General features: G+C 37.8%; 2 protein-coding genes across 13 annotated transcripts in view; one reads left to right on the top strand and one right to left on the bottom strand.

Annotated features, from left to right (window-relative positions):
• The window catches only part of LOC110525368 (ankyrin repeat domain-containing protein 13A), a 28,959-nt gene extending 11,900 nt beyond the window's left edge, over positions 1 to 17,059 (bottom strand). The window contains exons 1-2 of one of the 2 annotated variants that reach the window (XM_036979500.1): positions 16,673 to 17,059; positions 6,090 to 6,225 (exon numbers count right to left, since the gene is read on the bottom strand). In XM_036979500.1, coding sequence (XP_036835395.1) covers positions 6,090 to 6,225; positions 16,673 to 16,771 — 235 coding nt within the window. In that variant the 5' untranslated portion in view covers positions 16,772 to 17,059. The remainder of the gene's footprint in view (positions 1 to 6,089; positions 6,226 to 16,672) is intronic. The other variant, XM_036979499.1, reaches the window with a different exon arrangement.
• Positions 16,382 to 20,488, top strand: part of git2a (G protein-coupled receptor kinase interacting ArfGAP 2a) — a 28,276-nt gene continuing 24,169 nt past the window's right edge. For 2 of the 11 annotated variants that reach the window (XM_021605409.2, XM_021605418.2), the window contains exon 1: positions 17,196 to 17,963. In XM_021605409.2, coding sequence (XP_021461084.1) covers positions 17,912 to 17,963 — 52 coding nt within the window. In that variant the 5' untranslated portion in view covers positions 17,196 to 17,911. Of the gene's footprint in view, positions 16,631 to 17,192; positions 17,964 to 20,488 lie in introns of those variants that run through there. The other 9 variants (XM_021605413.2, XM_021605415.2, XM_021605414.2 and 6 more) reach the window with 8 other exon arrangements.

Raw genomic sequence — 20,488 nt, 5'->3', positions numbered from 1 at the left:
TGTATGACACTTACACAAATGACTGATTGGCTGAGAGAAATTTATAATAAAAAATATTGTGGGAGCTTTTTTGTGTGACATCAGTGCAGCTTTTGATATGATCAATCATAATCTGCTGCTGGAAAAACATAGGTGTTATGGCTTTACATTCCCTGCTATATTTTGGATCGAGAGTTACCTGTCTAACAGAACATAGAGGTTCTTTAATGGAAGCTTCTCTAACATAATCCAGGTAGAGTCAGGCATTCCCTAGGGAAGCTGCCTAGGCCCCTTACTTTTTTTCAATCTTTACTAATGACCTGCCACTAGCACGGAGTAAAGCCTGTCTGTCCATGTTTGCTGATGACACAACACTATATACGTCAGCTACCACAGCAAGTGAAATCACTTAAAAGAGCTACAGTCAGTTTCAGGATGGATGGCAATAAATAAATAAATCCTAAATTTTTCAAAAACTAAAAGCATTGTATTTCGGACAAATCATTCATTAATCCTCAACTAAATCTTGTAATGAATAATGTAGAAATTGAGCAAGTTGAGGCAATTAAACTACTTGGAGTAACCCTGGATTGTAAACTGTCCTGGTCAAAACATGATGATACAACAGTAACTAAAATGGGGAGAGGTCTGTTCTTAATAAAGCGCTGCTCTATCTTCTTAACAACGCTATCAACAAGGCAGGTCTTACAGGCCTGGACTTGGACTACAGTCTAATTGTGTGGTCAGATGCCACAAAGAGGGACTTAAGAAAATGACAATTGGCCTAGAACAGGGCAGCACGGCGGACCCTTAAATGTACACGGAGCGCTAACATAAATTATATGTATGTCAATCTCTCCTGGCTCAAAGTAGAGGAGAGATTGACTTAATCACTACTTGTATTTGTGAGAAGTATTGACATATTGAATGCACTGAGCTGTCTGTTCAAACTACTAGCCCACAGCTCAGACACCCATGCATACACCACAAGACATGCCACCAGAGGTCTCTTCACAATCCTCAAGTCCAGAACAGACTATGGGAGGTGCACAGTACCACATAGAGCCATGACTACATGGAACTCTATTCCACATAAAGTAACTCATGCAAGCAGTAAAATCAGATTTAAAAAACAGATTAAAAAAAATACGCCTTCTGGAACAGCGGAGACTGTGTAAGACACACACACACACACACACAATAGCATACGCACTATACACAGACACATGGATTTTGTGTTGTAGAGTAGTGGTAGTAGAGTAGTGGCCTGAGGGCCCACACTTAATGTGTTGTGAAATGTAATGTAATGTTTTAAATTTTGCTGGACCTCAGGAAGAGTAGCTGCTCCCTTGGCTAATGGGGACCCACAATAAATACAAATACACCTCGATTGTACAATATTTGCACATTATTATTTAAAAAAAATCTCTATAGGCTTCCTTTTTTTCACTCTGTCATTTAGGTTAGTATTATTGAGTAACTACAATGTTGTTGATACTCCTATCATAGCCATTAAACTCTTAACTGTTTTAAAGTCATTGGTCTCTGTGAAATCCCAGAGCGGTTTCATTCCTCTCTGGCAGCGGAGTTAGGAATCACGCCTGTATCTTTGTAGTGAATGGGTGTATTGATAAACCATCCAAAGTGTAATTAATAACTTCACCATGCTCAAAGGGATATTCAATGTCTGTTTTTAACCTATCTACCAATAGGTATCCTTCTTTGCGAGGCACTAGAAAGCCCCCCTTGCCTTTGTGGTTGAATCTGTGTTTGAAATTCACTACCCAACTGAGGGACCTTTGTGAGAGCAAAATTGCAAGACTATGTTATAATACTTTTACTGCATCAAATGGTTGTTTTATGCAACAGAATAGAGTATTCTTAACTATTGTGTGTGTGTTCTACTGAGGATGGGACTCTGGGAGATAACACTGACAGGAGATTTACAATGTCTTTTGAGTGATAAAAGCTAAAGAGCATTCCAGAGCATGAGTTAATGTTTCTGTTCTATACCGTACCAGGGAGAGATGGTTCCAGTATGGAGTCGGAGGGACAGATACTGGTTCACGATACAATGAAAACTGTTGACACAGCAGATACTGTCTGCTATGTATTACAGGCATCTTTCATACACATCTTAACCTTGTGACTCATTCTATATATCTGTTGTTCTTCATGTAGGTAGGTTGAAAGGGGTGTATCTTGGCTATAAAATACCTTTGTACTTTTGTCTCGGGGCTCTCAACAAATCATTTGATCTTGTATCGTCGACCAGCCATCATTATCGTAGAGCACTCAATCGATTCACTTTATATATGTCCGTTGTATTGACCTTCTCGCTTATTAATAAGTGAATAAAAGATTCAGTTTAAGTATAACTCTGACTTGTGTGATAAGTTTGTCTCTCCTCATTTGATAGTAAAGAAATGAACCACCACACCTTACAGATCATTGTATGTGTGGGGTACAGATTTGAGGTAGTCATTCAAAAATCAAGTTAAACACTATTATTGCACATAGAGTGAGTCCATGCAACTTATCAAGTGACTTGTTAAGGACATGTTTACTACTGAACTAATTTAGGCTTGCCATAAGAAAGGGGTTTAATATTTATTGACTCAAGACATTTCAGCTTTTCATTAATTAGTAAAAATGAGATACGTCATCAGAGCGCGCAACAGAACATTGTACACTTTGTTGTTAATATTAAAACATTTTCATTAAATCGATTTTAATCCGAACTAAAGTTTTGTTGCTAAGGATTCCACAACGCGGTTAGCCTTTACGGCTGGGAGAATTTGAACACTACCAACAAAAGGAGCTGATCAAAAGCAGGGGAAGGGAGCTTAAAGGGACCAAATTCAGTCTCAATGACCAATTTCCAAGGGAGATAAACGGACGTCGTAAGAGACTGTATCCGGTACAAAGACAACAAAGGGAGGATGGTAGGCGTGCCTTTAATATTGTGGACAAACTCTTTGTAGATGGACAGCTATTCCGGGACAGCTCCATAACACCATGGCTGTACTAAATTCTACAGGGACTTCAGGTTACGAAAAGAAGGTATGGGAACTGTAAAAATATCTGAACATTATGAAGTGGATAGGAACACACACACTCAATTACATGCTTGCTTACACATACGGACTTATACACACACCTAATCTCGCTCTCTTCTCTCACTCTCGCTTTCTCTCTTCTCTTCTCTCCCTCTATTGTCGAGAACTGTTTGATAATTTAACGTGTTTATTGTTTGTCTATCTTTTTTATGTATTTGTCTACAAGTTTCTATATGTTTACAACAAGCAAGGGGAAGATATCAGAATAGGAGCATTGGGGAATAATAACATATTGTACGGAATACATCTGTACTGCAGTGAGGCCATCTCTAGAGTAATGCAAGGTCTCTTTCATGATCACGTAAAACGTCAATTGCTATGGAAATGCTGGGATGTTTTTTCAATTATGTTAAAGGTAATTATGATGTAACTATGATTGTGATACGATATGGATTACAATTATCATTATGAATATTAAGGCTATATGCACTACATGTTACCCACAGACACTCAACCATGCAAATTGGCAGAGTTATTATTTACTTGGGCATCACACATTATGGTCTTACTCTTATACAGACATCGTATACACTCTCACTATATCACATCCAATATCATACACTTCAACCTACTCAGATTGGCTACACACATAATATCTTGTCTCAATTTCCTAACATCTGTGGCATTGGCTCACAGACAAACAGGCAAGGGAATAAAACAAATATAGCTAGAACCTATTTCTTGAATTCTAAATATCAGATATTTGAAAGCTCTAGTTTAACCTTCATAATACCTCTGATGGCAGTAACTTTACAAGAACTAATTATGGTCCATTTAGACTGAGAATAGTATCTAGTTATGGTAAGGGGTGAAATAAGTATAGTCAGTTATAATTGGGTTAGCAGATTATAAAAAAGAAGATCAGTCTTTACATGGCTAAAAGAAAAGGAATATAACACATACTGTTTACAGGAAACTCACTCTACATCCTTAGATGAAGTAGCGTGGACAAAGGAATGGGGTGGTGAAATCATTTTCTGTCATGGACAAATGAACTCGAAGGGTGTGATGATATTCATTAACAAAATGTTGATCTGAATGTGTAAATAGTCAGGAATGATTCGCAAGGAAGGTGGATCCTTTTGAATATGAAAGTGGACAAAAAAGAGATCTCTCTCATTAATCTATATGGTCCAAATCAGGATGATCCACACTTCTTCGAAAACATTTATAACAATTTATTGAACTTACAGGCAACAAATGATCTAATCATTATGGTAGGAGACTATAACACAGTGTTAAGTACCTCAATGGACCGTAAAGGTCATCACTCTACAAACTATCATCACCGTGCCCTTAAACTTCTTAAGGCTAGGGGGCACTATTTCCCCATCCGGATGCCCAAAGTAAACTGCCTGCTACTCAGGCCCAGAAACTAGGATATGCATATTATTAGTAGATTTGGATAGAAAACACTCTGAAGTTTCTAAAACTGTTTGAATGATGTCTGTGAGTATAACAGAACTTATTTTGCAAGCGAAAATCCGAGGACAAACCATCCAGGAATCTTTTTTTTGGGTCACTCTCTTTTCAATGGGTTTTCAATGGAAATCTATAATTCTAAGGCAGTTGCTTGCAGTTCCTATCACTTCCACAAGATGTCAACAGTCTTTAGAAATTGGTTGATGTTTTTCCTTTGAGAAATGAAGAAGTAGGGCTGTCCAGAACGAGGGTCAGGTGAAGTGTACTGTTGTGGTTGAGGCGTACGACCTGAAAGCACGCTCCACTTTGTTTTCCTCCGGTATTGAACACAGTTTATTCCGTCTTAAATTTGATCGATTACTTACGTTTAAAAATACCTAAAGTTGGATTAGGAAAGTTGTTTGAAATGTTTGGATCAAGTTAACAGGTAAATAATTAGATAATGTGTAGTCATGTTGCGGGAGTTGGAACCGGTGTATTTTCTGAATCATACGCGCCAAATAAATAGACATTTTGGATATATAACGGCAGAATTTATCGAACAAAAGGACCATTTGTGATGTTTAATGGACATATTGGAGTGCCAACGGAAGAAGATCTTCAAAGGTAAGGCATGCATTATTTGTTATTTCTGACTTTTATGACTTCAGTTTTTGATTTGTTAAAAAAGTTTGAAAAATCCAATAAATGTCGTTCCACTTCATGATTGTGTCCCACTTGTTGTTGATTCTTCACAAAAAAATACAGTTTTATATCTTTATGTTTGAAGCCTGAAATGTGGCAAAAGGTCGAAAAGTTCAAGGGGGCCAAATACTTTCGCAAGGCACTGTATAAAGACCCAGTCTATCTAAAAAACTGGAGGCCCCTTACGCTTAAATGTTGATGAGTTGATATATAAAAACGCAAGATTCAAGACTTAGTGATTTTCAGCTAAAATTATTATATAGAATTCTTGCAGATTTTGGTGTGAGGATACAGAATCAATAGACCATTTATTTTGGTATTGCCCACAAGTAGCCTGTTTCTGGTCTGGCTGAAAATGCATAGCATTGATCTAAAATTGACCCTAGAAATAGTACTGTTAGGAGATCTGGAGAGACTGGGTCAGTCAATTACTCCAAGACCAGGTCAGTGGATCTTGGAGGGTTCGAGTTCACGTTTTTTGGCCTGGTGGTAGATCGGTCAACATGCCCTTGAGCAGGGCATTGACCCTGGATGCTTCAGTGTGTCACTCTGAATGGGAATCTGTTGGATGACTGGTATGATGTAGTTATTGAGCGGCTTCACTGCAAGTATATTGTATGTTTCAAATATTCAATTATTTTTTTTTTTTTTAAATGTCTAAAAATATAATTCCATTTAGACATTATGGGGTATTGTGTGTAGGTCAGTGACACAAATCTCAATTTAATCCATTTTAAATGTAGGCTGTAACACAACAAAATGTGGACAAAGTCAAGGTGTGTGAAAACTTTCTGAAGGAAATGTAAATAGCGTGCAGAATTCATAATATTAATAATACACAATTACATTTGGACAATTGTAGCTTGTGATGGAGAACAGCCTAACCTGTCCAATTATTGGTGTTCTCTTTGGTAACTTCTGCGCCATGTCTTAGAAGCACTCTCACTGACTCCAGGTGTCCCAGCGACACAGCCAAGTGGAGTGGTGTCCTTCCCCTGGGATCCACAGCCTCAATGTCATTCTGAAAGAAAGAAACAAACACTGCAATGCCTTCAAAAACAAATAGCCTAGCTACCTAAAGAGAATTGCACATCAGATCGACATCATACACACTGGAAGCCATAGAGATCCTTTAAAATTATTAGCTAGCTTTCTCATTCCTAATTCTATGCTGGAAGCCATAGATATAATGCCTGTTAAAGACTCAACTGGCAACAAAAATAAACAATTCCAATGGAGTAAAACCACCATATATTTGGGTTATGATAGGGAAAGACAGTTATAAGCTTGAGGCATTTCTATTCTTCAGGAGTCAGTGGGTACCTGGGGTGTATTCATTAGTCGGTAGCAAAAATGTTTTGCATTGGAAATTGTTTACTCTAAACTAGGGATGGGCACGCTTATTGGAATATCTGAATGGATATTCATATTTGATTACTTGGAAGAGTATTCATTTTGAGAAAAGAAAGGCCTATAATATATATGTTTTAAAGGATTTGTCTAAAATGAAATGATCTATGTGATTTGGCTACACAGCTTACAGCGATAGACCATTACATTCAACATTTTAATAAAACAGCGTTATGACCGTTTTATAAGTGAGCCTATGTCGGTAGGCTACAATGATCAACCAACACATAGGCTGTTATTTCATATGAATGGAGTTCAGTGGAGGCTGGTGGGAGGAGCAATTGAAGGATGGGCTCATTGTAATAGCTGGAATGGGATAAGCGGAACTGATTCAAACATGTGATTTCCATATGTTTGATACCACTACATTCCTGTCATCCTATAGCTCTTCCCACCAGCCTCCACTGATTGAGTTGTTGTGGACAAGGACTGGGGAGCGCAGCAAAATAGTCTCAATTAGCTTTATTATTTTAGCTAGCTGGCTACTGTAGTTAACTAGCTTCTTTACAAATGATTTGATGCAGTCAAGACAGGCACTACCTGATGGTATGATAGATAATCTAATCTATGGCAGCAACAAGTTTGTCTAAGTAGCGAGTCAGTTTGGCTACTTTCTCTTGTGCTGTGCCACACACATACTGTCAAACACAGGCCCCTGCTCCTCTCTCGCCCCTCCCCCACCAGCGCACTGACTCCATCTCTCCAGTTGTGTGAGAAAGTCTCCATTGAAGTTTACCCCAAGTATTTCAACTATCCGGTTAACCGAAAAAATATCATATTATTTGAATACTGAAATCATTTACAAATGCGCATCCCTACTCCAAATGGAAAATATTTTGCAATGAAATCGAGTTTCTATTTATAGGGACGTCAAACATTCAAGTTGCTGCACAGACACTACGGAGGCTTTAGTCTAGAGTGTCCGGTTTAAACATTTAGAGGAATTACTCATCAAGGTGACATAAGATCGAGTGCTTAAAGGTTAAAGGACTCCGTGTTATGACATAAATGCAGAAAGTAAACAGCATAGTGGGTCAATTTCCGCAACAACTAAGAGCATTGAAACATAAGGCTCAAATTCTCTGTCGTTTTTGGGCCCTGCCTACCTTGCTGTGAACAGCGTGATGTGATCCCTTGCACATGCACAGATAACATGTGACTGTGAGAGCTAAGTCTTGCATTTCACTCATCTCGATATTTGTGGTTCTCTTGCTAACATCATTTCGCTGAGTCTACCATTAGCTGCAATATGTAACTTTTTGGGCGACCCACCAAATTCACATAGAAAAATTAGTTATAGATCTGTCACTCATTGAAAGCAAGTCTAGCAAGGGGTATATATATTCTATGTGCACTATTTCTATACTTCCCAAAAAGAATAGAAATAGAAAATTAACCATGGGGTCTAACTCTCAAATGGCACGGACAATTCGGGGCGGACTCTTTATGGACCCCTTTCCAGTATACAACACACTGACGTCACGCACAGACTCTTGGCTGCAGTAAGAAAGCCATCGCCATCTGCGCCCATTCAACATAACCTAGATTTTCGATTTTATTACTTCTAAACAAAATAACTACACTACCGTTCAAAAGTTTGGGGCCACTTAGAAATGTCCTTGTTTTTAAAAGAAAAGCACATTTTTTGTCCACTAAAATAACATCAAATTGATCAGAAATACAGTGTAGACATTGTTAATGTTGTAAATGACTATTGTAGCTGGAAACGGCTGATTTGTTTATGGAATATCTACATAGGAGTACAGAGGTATTTTGCAATTATGTTACCACAGCTGAAACTGTTGTGCTGTTAAATAAGCAATAAAACTGGCCTTCTTTAGACTAGTTGAGTATCTGGAGCATCAGCATTTGTGGGATCGATTAGAGGCTCAAAATGGCCAGAAACAAAGGACTTTCTTCTGAAACTCGCCAGTCTGTTCTTGTTCTGAGAAATGAAGGCTATTCCATGTGAGAAATTGCCAAGAAACGTCATTTTATTGGACAATTATTTTTGCCTTTCTTTCAAAAACAAGGACATTTCTAAGTGACCCCAAACTTCTGAACAGTAGTGTATTTTGGGTTCTCATATGCTTACAACTATGTTTTGATTATACTAGGTTGTGATCTAGCAAAATAACTATTTTGGATGCCGCCATTGTTAGCTAGAATGCTAACGCTCATTGACATAGGCTGTAGCATTTTACTGGTTGAAGCTGAAGTGTTTTTTTTAGTATAATGCAGTTGATTTGCGATGACAGACATTATATTACATTATATAGAGCCTTAAAATCCTATTTTAATCTAAAATGTGTGAAATGCACTCAAAAGCAACATGCAAATAGAGGCTTTTTTTGCTGCCATTCTATAAGAACTCCCCAGTGCTCTGCCACCAACTTGCGAGCATCGCCCCTGTGCGGCAATGTTTGCAAACACAGAAAGTGGTCTATAAAAGTCGCTGGCCACACACCAATACACAGATTTGACAGTCCAACTGTCACTTAAAGGAAAACTTCACCATTTTTTAAACTTCAAAATCATAAAATAGTTATTTTACTCTGGACGGTTCTGACCTAGAATATGTGGACAACTACAAATACCTAGGTGTCTGGCTAGACTGTAAACTCTCTTTCCAGACTCATTTCAAACATCTCCAATCCAAAATCAAATCTAGAATCAGCTTTCTATTTCGCAACAAAGCCTCCTTCACTCACGCCGTCAAACTTACCCTAGTAAAACTGACTATCCTACCGATCCTCGACTTCAGCGATGTCATCTACAAAATAGCTTCCTTTACTCTACTCAGCAAACTGGATGCAGTCTATCACAATGTCATCCATTTTGTTACCAAAGCCCCTTATACCACCCACCACTGCGAACTGTATGTGGCTAGTCTAGTCGGCTGGCCCTCGCTACATATTCGTCGCCAGACTCACTGGCTCCATGTCATCTATAACTCTATGCTAGGTAAAGCTCCGCCTTACCTCAGCTCACTGGTCACGATAACAACACCCACCCGTTGCACGCGCTCCAGCAGGTATATCTCACTGGTCGTCCCCAAAGCCAGCACCTCCTTTGGCCGCCTTTCCTTCCAGTTCTCTGCTGCGAGTGACTGGAACGAATTGCAAAAATCGCTGAAGCTGGACACTTACATTTCCCTCACTAACTTTAAATATCAGCTATCTGAGCAGCTAACCGATCACTGCAGCTGTACACAGTCCATCTGTATGCACAACACCGAACGCACTGCAACTGCCTCTGCAATGCAATGCTGCAAGGCAAACGCAACGTTTAATTGGAAATGAATGTAATTCTGGTGTACCAAAACGCAAAGACGCTGTCGGCGTAACTTTTAAAAAATAGCCCAAATTTCAAATGGGTTATATTCAGATTTTTGGTCACTGGCCTACACACACACACACACACACACACACACAACACCATATAATGTCAAAGTGGAATTATGTTTTTTTTTTATTAATACAAATGAATAAAAATACAAAATCTGAAATGTCTTCAGTCAATAAGTATGCAACCCTTTTGTTATGGCAAACCTAAATAAGTTCTGGAGTAAAATTGTGCTTAACAAGTCACATATTACATTGCATGGACTCACACTGTGTGCAATAATAGTGTTTAACATGATTTTTGAATGACTACCTCAACTCTGTACCTCACACACACAATTACCTGTAAGGTCTCTCAGTCGAGCAGTGAATTTCAAACACAGATTCAACCACAATGACTAGGGAGGTTTGCCAATGGCTCGCAAAGCAGGGCACATTGGTAGATGGGTTAAAATAAAAAAAGCAGACACTGAATATCCCTTTGAGCATGGTGAAGTTATTAAATAGACTTTGGATGGCGGATCAATAAAACCCAGCCACTAAAAAGTTACAGGCATACTTCCCAACTCAGTTGCCAGGGAGAAAGGACACACTCAGGGATTTCACCATGAGACCAATGGGGACTTTAAAACAGTTACAGTATCAGTCAAAAGTTTGGACACGCCTACTCACTTAAGGGTTTTTCCTTTATTTGTACTATTTTCTATATTCTAGAATAATAGTGAAGACAGCAAAACTATGAAATAACACATATGGAAACATGTAGTAACTAAAAAAAAGTGTTATATTTTAAATTTGAGATTCTTCAAAGTAGCCACCCTTTGCCTTGAAAGCTTTGTACATTATTGGCATTCTCTCAACCAGCTTCATGAGGTAGTCACCTGGAATGCATTTCAATTAACAGGTGTGCCTTGTTAAAAGTTAATTTGTGGAATTTCTTTCCTTTTTAATGACTTCGAGCCAATCAGTTATGTTGTGACTAGGTAGGGGTGGTACGCAGAAGATAGCCCTATTTGGTAAAATACCAAGTCCATATTATGGCAAGAACAGCTCAAATAAGCAAAGAGAAACAACATTACTTTAAGTAGTCCATCATTACTTTAAGACATGAAGGTCAGTCAATCCAGAATATTCCAAGAACTTTCAAAGTTTCTTCAAGTGCAGTCGCAAAAACCATCAAGCTCTATGATGAAACTGGCTCTCATGAGGACCACCACAGGAAAGACCCTGAGTTACCTCTGCTGCATAGGATAAATTCGAGTTACCAACCTCAGAAATTGCAGCCCAAATGAATGATTCACAGAGTTCAAGCAACAGACAGATCTCAACATCAACTGTTCAGAAGAGACTGTGTGAATCAGGCCTTCTTGGTTGAATTGTTGAAAAGAAACCACTACTAAAGGACACCAATAAGAAGAGAATTGCTTGGGCCAAGAAACACGGGCAATGGACATTAGTCCAAATTTGAGATTTTTGATTCCAACCGCAGTGTCTTAGTGAAACGCAGAGAAGGTGAACAGATGATATCTGCATGTGTGGTTCCCAGCGTGAAGCATGGAGGAGGAGGTGTGATGGTGTTGGGGTGTTCTACAATGTAGAACATATAAAAAATTAAGAAAAACCTTTGAATTAGAAGGTGTGTCCAAACTGTTGACTGGTACTGTACATAAGTTAATGGCTGTGATAGGAGAAAACTGAGGATGGATCAACAAAATTGTAGTTACTCCACAATACTAACCTTAATTGACAGAGTGAAAAGAAGGAAGCCTGTACAGAATATTTCAAAAATATTTATCCTGTTTGGAGCAAGGCAAGTTAATAATGCTAAAAAATCTTGCAAAGCAATTAACTTTTTGTCCCGAATACAAAGTGTTATGTTTGGGTCACATCTAATACAACACAACACATTACTGAGTACCACTCTCCATATTTTCAAGCATAGTGCATCATGTTATGGGTATGCTTGTAATAGTTAAGGACTGGGGAGTTTTTCCAGGATAAAATTGTTTCAGTCTGCTTTCCACCAGACACTGGGCAAGTCCTTTCAGCAGGACAATTGCCTTAAACACAAGGCCAAATCTACACTGGAGTTGCTTACCAAGAAGACAGTGAATGTTCCTAAGTGGCCGAGTTACAGTTTTGACTTAAATCTGCATGAAAATCTATGGCAAGACTTGAAAGAGAATGTCTTGCAATAATCAAAAACCAACTTGACAGAACTGGAATAATTTTTTGAAGAATAATGGGCAAATATTGTACAATCCAGGTGTGCAAAGTTTTTGGAGACTTACCCCAAAAGACTCACCGCTGTAATCGCTGCCAAAGGTGATTTTAACATGCATTGACTCAGGATGTGAATACTTATGAAGATGAGTTATTTTTGCAAAAATGTCTAAAAACAAGTTTTCACTTTGACATTATGGGGTATTGTGTATTATATAACAGGTGAATATTTTTGTTTGTTGATTTAGTCCATTTTGAATTCAGGTTGTAACAACAAAATGTGTAATAAGTCAAGGGATATGAATACTTTCTGAAGGCACTGTATGTGTAGATAGTACATTTCATGTTTAGGTTTTCAATATACAAAAAGGTTTTCAATATATAAAACAAACTGTTTCTGCATATTAGTCATTAATTTGGGCACTTTAAAACAGTTGACATTGGGCTATTTATCCAAATGTCTTGTCAACAGGAAGCAGAGACGGCATACATTTTTTATTACATTTTAGGAATATAAATTGAACTTTCAACATTAATTTCCAATTGTATTGTACTTAAATCAGGTCAAAACTACTGAATGAGTCTAAAAACATGCTGCTAGTTATTTATTTTAGTGAACAGTGAACAATTTCAAAGATTTTACTGAATTTACATTCATTTATTTGGCAACAGCTCTGGTGGATTTGGCTGCAGTCAGCATGCCAATTGCACACTCCCTCAAAACTTGAGACATATGTGGCAGGCATTGTGTTGTGTGACAAAACTGCACATTTTAGAGTGACCTTTTATTGTCCCCAGAACAAGATGTGTAAGAATCATGCTGTTTAATCAGCTTCTTGATATGCCACAGCTGTCAGGTGGATCGATTATTTTGGCAATGCTCACTAAGCGGGATAACAAATTAAGAGAAAGAAGACTTTTGTGCATATGGAACAGCTAATGAAACATGGGACCAACACTTTACATATTGCTTTCAAATTTTTGTTCAGTGTAGACCCGAGATCACAAAAATGGGTTTGCCCTGCCTACTATTGGACAAGTTCTGGGGCGTAATCATTACCCCAAGCAACAAAAACAAGTGTTTATATTGGACACATTCTGGTAGGTCCCGCCCTCTTTGCTAAACCTGTCCAATAGAAATGTTTTGTACGTTTTTGGTGTTATGATTACACCGGGAGAAGAAGAGGAAAAGAAAGGACCAACTTGACAGAAAATCTGTCTCCTTCCAGCAGGTGGCTTTTTTTCCATTCTTTTGCCATCCAAGCAATACGTTTTGTATGAATGTCAATGAGAGAGTGTCGAATTTGGTCAACAAAAAAATGATGGTTTAATTGCTATGTGATGTTTATTTGATCTAATAGAAGTTTCGTAATGATTATGTTTTTACGACTGTACCGATATAAGTGGGACCGAGTGGCGCAGCGATCTAAGCCAGTGGGCCACTCCATGGCGCACAATTGGCCCAGGGTCGTCCAGGGGAGGGTTTGGCCGGGCTAGGCCATCATTGTAGATAACAATTTGTTCTTAACTGACATGCCTAGTTAAATAAAGGTTAAATAAAAAGTGGGGCACATGACATCCTGGCAAATTTGAGAAGAAAAACACTAGCGGAGTTGTCTCGAGATGGCTATGCATATTTATAGCATCAGGTATCAGCATAGCTTTTCATTCATTTATTATTTTTATTTGTTATTAACAAAAGAGGAATAGTCACATGCAAACAAGCATACATAAACTATTTACATTGCCAGGAATCCTAAACAAACAAATCATATTCATTAAAAATACAACAGGTTAGAATTGCCTTTTTGTTTTTCATTTTAGTTGACTAGTGCCATATTGTTTAAATACATTTATAAAGTGAAAAAAGTTAAGTTTTGAAATAGACCATTTGCATTTGTGAATATGAAACGGACCTAATATTATTAGCAGTTGAATGAATCATGCTACATCTTTATCAATGTCAGAATTTTTGAAGTAAATTATATCAAAACCATTCAATTTAATAACTGGTCCTGTTTTCTTTGTAAGAAAGTTCTATATGTCAATCACAAAAATTATACTATAAATACAGGCAAAAAAATAATGAAAAATGGTCTCCTTCTCCATTCCACAGAAATCACAATTATAGTCAATATTCAGCTTGAATCTTTCCAAAACATGTTCCACAGGATAAATTCTATGTAATATTATAAATGAAACGTCCTTTACCTTGTTACTGATACAATATTTGTTAGCAATTTTCCATGCTTTCCCCCATTGTATATCACCATAGACATTCAACCAAAAAATCTTGCTGAGGGAATTGTAGTATCACAAACAATATTCCTAATCTGTTTATTACTACATTTACCTTTGAGGATGTTAATATTGAAAATGAATATATTTGAATGTAAATCTGTTACTTACATCAAACACAGAGGAATGAAAAATAAAATAAAATACAACACCCCTTGGAATTGCATTAAAAACAAATGCATATTATTTTGGGGTTATTGGAATTCGAAACTTATCAAGAAATTCCCCATATGAGAGTAGATATCCATCCTCATTCAGTAACTGACCAACCAAAATAATTGTATTCTCAAACCAGTTTAGAAAAAAATGACTTGTTTTTAAATCGTATATCATTGTTGTTCCATAGAAAGTATCTGTGAGGGGAATAATTATGTTTATATGCTAACATCCAAGCTAAAAGTGTCTCCTTATGGAATTTGGCCAATTTTACTGGGATTTTATCAACATCAAAATTACACCAAAACAGAAATTCTAAACCAACAACAGAGTCAAATAAATACTTAGGGAAAACATTCCAAATACTGTTCTGGTTCTTAATATACTTCAGATTCCAATTTATTTTAAAAGTATTATTTAGAGTATTGAAATATAAAACCTCAAGACCTCCTTGTTCTTGGGTAATACTGAGAATATCTTTCCGTAGATAGTGAGGCTTGTTCCTCCAAATAAAATTATAAAACAATCTTCTCAGTCCTTCACAATTTTAGGGGGTAAGTCAAGTGATAACAAGACATAAACCGTTAACCTTTAGCTTTGGACAATAAAACCCGACCATATAATGACATATCTCTCATTATCCAGAGGTTCAATTTCTTCTTTGTTTTCTCAATAATGGGGTTAAAGTTTAATTCACTCCTTTGTTTTTCATCCTTGCATACAACAATTACAAGATAAGTCACCTTATCTTTAATTGGGATACCATATACTTCCTGTAAAACACAGTCCTTGAGTGGAAATAAGACTGATTTATTGATATTAATTTTCAAACCTGAAACTATGGAATAGTCTTCAATACAGGAAACTGCTTTAGAAACCTCATTCCTGTCTCTCGAAAATATGGTGGTATCATCAGCCAGTTGACATAGTTTAAATTCCTTGCCAAGTGCTGAAACACCTTGAAAAGTCCCTTTCTTGATATGAAGAGCCATAATTTGAGTAACCAATAAAAAAAATTGACTAATTGGGCAGCCCTGCCTAATGCCACGGGATGTCCCGTGAGCTAATTTCACAGAGCTAGTACAAGCACTATATAAAGTTGGGAGTGCTTTAAAAAAAAGTTACCAAACCGCAAAAAAGTTATTGCTTTGAACATAAACTAATGTTCTACAGTGTCAAAGGCTTTATAAAAATCAACAAACATAAGAAAACTATCATCAAGGATGAGGTCATTATAGTCAATCATATCTAAGATCAACCTGATGTTATGACTAATGTGTCGACCATGCATAAAACCAGATTGTTCTTCATCAATTATATGATATAAGCCTTGTTTCATCCTCTTAGCAAATACAAATCATTTTTCATCATTATTGAAAAGCTATGGGCCTCCAGTTGTCTATATAAAGTCTATCCTTATTAGCGTCGAAAATCAAAGATATTACACCTTGAAAGCCGGTAACTCCCTGTAGCATAGCATCTCTCTCCATTCAATACAGGCAGTTGACGTCAACAACCCCATCGAATATTCAAAAACAGATTACAATAATGAGATGTATCCACCAATCCAAATAAAGGAGAGACAGACAGCCCACCGTGCCGCTTTGTGGACAACGACTCCGATTGTTAGTGCGGAGAGACATGTATCTTGTCAGTATTTCCATAATCTTTGGATCCTAAATTAAACGGTTTCCGGCAACGGTCTGCGACTAATGAACACACCCCTGGTGTCGTGTCGAACACCAGTTAATAGCCCATGCAAAGTATTCGCTAGAAGGCTGACTAGTTAGTGATGTTAAAATACACGTGTATCATCTCGATCATTGTTGCAACATGGCAATCTGTGAACGGATATAATTGGAATTAGACCAGTCAAATTGTATGGTTATGCATGTCAGGCCAAGCAGCTAACGCCGGTACCTAGCAAGAAGTTAGCCAAGTAGCTAACGCTGGTTTCAGCCATTTTGAAGCAGATAGAGATGTAGCTAGAAAAAGGTGAGTAGTTGTAGCTAGCTCAGTGTCCATATGTTGACATACCTTTGTTGACTCGTTTTCCAAATTCCTGTAATCATTTTCCCAGACCAATGAATGTAGTGGAAACTTCATCCTAAAATCTTCGTTGACCGCGGATAACATCTTCCCCTACTTCGAACTTCTAAATGTAGCTAGCGTATATTTACAGCCATGGACAACCTAAGCTAAACGTTCAAGTTGAAGAAATATGAATCAAGTCATCTCCATATTCCGTCATGATTCATGTCAAATTTTGCTAGCCAACTTCTACAAAATAAAACTTTCGAAAAACAAGGAAGTGTCAAGTTGAGACTATTGTGATAGGGGTGTTTGAAATAAACTTTGTTCTACAAACCAATTTTGGCAGAGGATAAATACCAATATTTAACTATTTTTCAGAATAAATATAAGTACAGGTATATATTTCTGAAATAAAAAAAAGTGAAGTTCAATATTTACTAATAATATAGTACCCTTCTTGAAAAATGGATTGTTCCAAGCAAGGACGTAACCATTTACGCTATGGCCAGGGCAAGCAGGTCTTTACTCATTTGTGCCAAATAATTTTTCGTAAATATAATTTGATTTAGTATGGTAAATATAGAAATATGCTTTAATATTGCATGTTGCGTAATTAAACTGCAAATGAATTACACAATTCCCCCAATCTCGTTTACCATAGACGTCACATCCCTTTCACACAACAACAACTCGTTAGCCTTCTTATGCTAGCGCACATATCTGGCAGACGGCTGGCTAGTTTGCTCAATTTGTTTAATTAAAGTGATGTCAGTAGCTAGCTACCTAGCTAGTCGTTTGGCTGACCATTTTACATTATGCACAGGTAGTTCACCCCGTAGCTACACCATCCACTAGCGGTTTGCGTTCTGTCAGCCACCGAATTAGACATCATTTTTACGTAGTGTATTGCTGCTGTCCACGTTGGATATATTTCGTAATTCCAGAGTGACTTTGACGAGCTGGCTCGGCTAACGCAAAGAGCATCTCGCCTCTACCTCTCTGGCTGTTACAGACTAGTGGCAAGAGAGTTTCCGTCGTGACAATCGCAGCTGCTTGTTGTGTGCAAGCTGCTAACATAATTAATTTAGTGGTACGGTAGCGTTGTTGGAGCAAGAAACTAAATAGAGGAACCAGATCTTCTTTGTACTTCCTATTTGCTCCTTGCCAAACTGATCTGTATTTTTTTTTTATGAGTAAATAAACAGATTCACCGATTTCATTGACATTTGTATCTCTGCAAGGATGTCTAAACGATTAAGGAATAGTGAGCTATGCGCGGATTGCAGTGTGCCAGGTAAGTCACTTAACGTTACTGATCAAATGTGAGTAGCTAGCTGTGGTTAGCCAAACCATACATAATCCAGGCAGAATACCTGTCAAGTATTAATATGGCTAATAGATTTCGCTATAACAAGTTACATAGACTGATTTGTTGGTTTATGTAGCTAGCACGTATATGAGCTCAAATTAAGCGTGATATTAGGTTAGATAAACTAGGTACCTAGGACAGTTGAGTTGTTGGCAGCTGTGGCCTTCAGTTTTGTTACAAGCAGTGTCTTCCCCTATGTAGCCAACGTTGTCAACTACAGTGTAACATGTAGTTACTGCTGGTTCATTGGATGTACAATAATGCACAGAGCCATCTCCTGAGTCCGTGCATGAGTCATGCCAGTTTTTGCATGATGTCATCATGGTGTGGTTATTCCAATGCAATGTTTTTTTATTTATTTTACAGGCATAATCATTTCAAAGAGGATCAAAGGATCAAATTCCTATCAAAGTGTTGCTGCAATAACAATGTATTTGATGTGATTATCAGTTGAAGTTTTAAGTGTCTCACAGACCATTGTCTCTTTAGTCTGTGTACATTTGAATATACACTTTTTTTAAATAATCTGCCAAGGTACAGTTTAAGTTGGAAGTGTACATACACTTAGGTTGGAGTCATTAAAACTCGTTTTAGAACCACTCTACAAATGTCTTTGTTAACAAACTATAGATTTGGCAAGTTTGTTAGGACATCTACCTTGAGCATGACACACATAATTTTTCAACTATTGTTTACAGACAGATTATTTCACTTATAATTCGCTGTGTCACAATTCCAGTGGGTCAGAAGTTTACATACACTAAGTTGACTGTGCCTTTAAACAGCTTGGAAAATTCCAGAAAGGATTCATGGCTTTAGAAGCTTCTGATCGGCCAATTGACATAATTTGAGTCATTTAGAGGTATACCTGTGGATGTATTTCAAGGCCTACCTTCAAACTCTTTGCTTGACATCATGAGAAAATCAAAAGAAATCAGCCAAGACCTCAGAAAAAAAAACGTAGACCTCCAGATGTTTGGTTCATCCATGGGAGCAATTTCCAAACGCCTGAAGATACCACGTTCATCTGTACAAACAATAGTACGCAAGTATAAACACCATGGGGCCACGCAGTCGTCATACCGCTCAGGATGGAGAATATGGGAATATGATGAAAGAGGTAGCCTAGTGGTTAGAGCGTTGGACTAGTAACCGGAAGGTTGCAAGTTTAAATCCCCGAGCTGACAAGGTACAAATCTGTCGTTCTGCCCTTGAACAGGCAGTTAACCCACTGTTCCTAGGCCATCATTGATAATAAGAATTTGTTCTTAAAATAAAAAATAAAAAAAAGCTGAAATAAATCATTCTCTCTACTATTATTCTGACATTTCAGTCTTAATAAAGTGGTGATCCTAACTGACCTAAGACAGGGAATTTTTACTTGGCTTAAATGTCAGGAATTGTAATGAACTGAGTTTAAATGTATTTGGCTAAGGTGTATGTAAACTTCTGACTTCAGCTGTAAGTGTATGACATGGCATACACACACAACAAGTGTCTCTACTATCAAATATCAGAATATACTGTTACAATGTGGTGTAGTTGTGTTCACCATGGCCTTTTTTGAACACCAGGGGTTTATTCATTACGTGGATTCCGTTGCAAAATGTTTTGTGTATTGCAAAATACCGAAACTGTTTACTCTAGGAACCAAACGGGGAAGGACCTTTATGAATCTGACCAATAGAAACTAGTTTTTGTTGCAAGCAATTTCTGTTTGTGTTTCACATAATGAATACACCACTGACTGTGGGTGTTTAGTGTCTGTGTCTGGCTGGCTGCAGATTTCTGAAGAATCATGACAAAGGATAAGATTTCCCTGTGGTCATGGTTTTAGATTCCACTACCCTAGGGTAGGGTTCCCCAAACTCTGTTCTGGGCCCCCCCAGAGCTAATTCAAATAACCAACTCATCAATCTTTGAGTATTTTAATCAGCTGTGTAGTGCTAGGGGGGGAAAAAAAATATGGGGGGGGGGCCAGGACCGAGTTAGGGAAACCCTGGATAGAGGCGCTTCTGTTTTTATTGCCTTTCCGGAATGAGTTTTGACAACTTAAAGGTAGACTCCACAAAAGGATGTTGTCACAAGCAGCACTGCAGTTATTGAGCTGAGCGAGATACAAGACTTCACTCACACACGTGCTGTTACAGCGTGGTAGCCACGGGACCAACACAGAGGAGAAGTTGAGCTTCAACTCAGTTGTGGAAGTTGACACACTATGCTGTTTATTTTCTGCATTTAAGTCATATTGCTGAGTACCTTTTTTAAGTTGTCAACTCATGATGATGAGTAGAAGATCAGACCAGGTGCGCGCTTCTTCCACATCTGAACTGGTTGGGTCCTATAGTTACAATCTCTGCTGTTCATTTTGGGGGAAATGAACCAACTGTCAACCTGAGATTACAAGGTTGTATAACAACCTGCTGTGTTTGTGAGTCCCATAGGGCGGC

The sequence above is a fragment of the Oncorhynchus mykiss genome, chromosome 6 (genome assembly GCF_013265735.2).
Source record: "Oncorhynchus mykiss isolate Arlee chromosome 6, USDA_OmykA_1.1, whole genome shotgun sequence".
Lineage (NCBI taxonomy): Eukaryota > Metazoa > Chordata > Actinopteri > Salmoniformes > Salmonidae > Oncorhynchus > Oncorhynchus mykiss.
The sequence above is the reverse complement of the archived record's forward strand: the minus strand, read 5'-3'. Positions and strand labels throughout refer to the sequence as shown.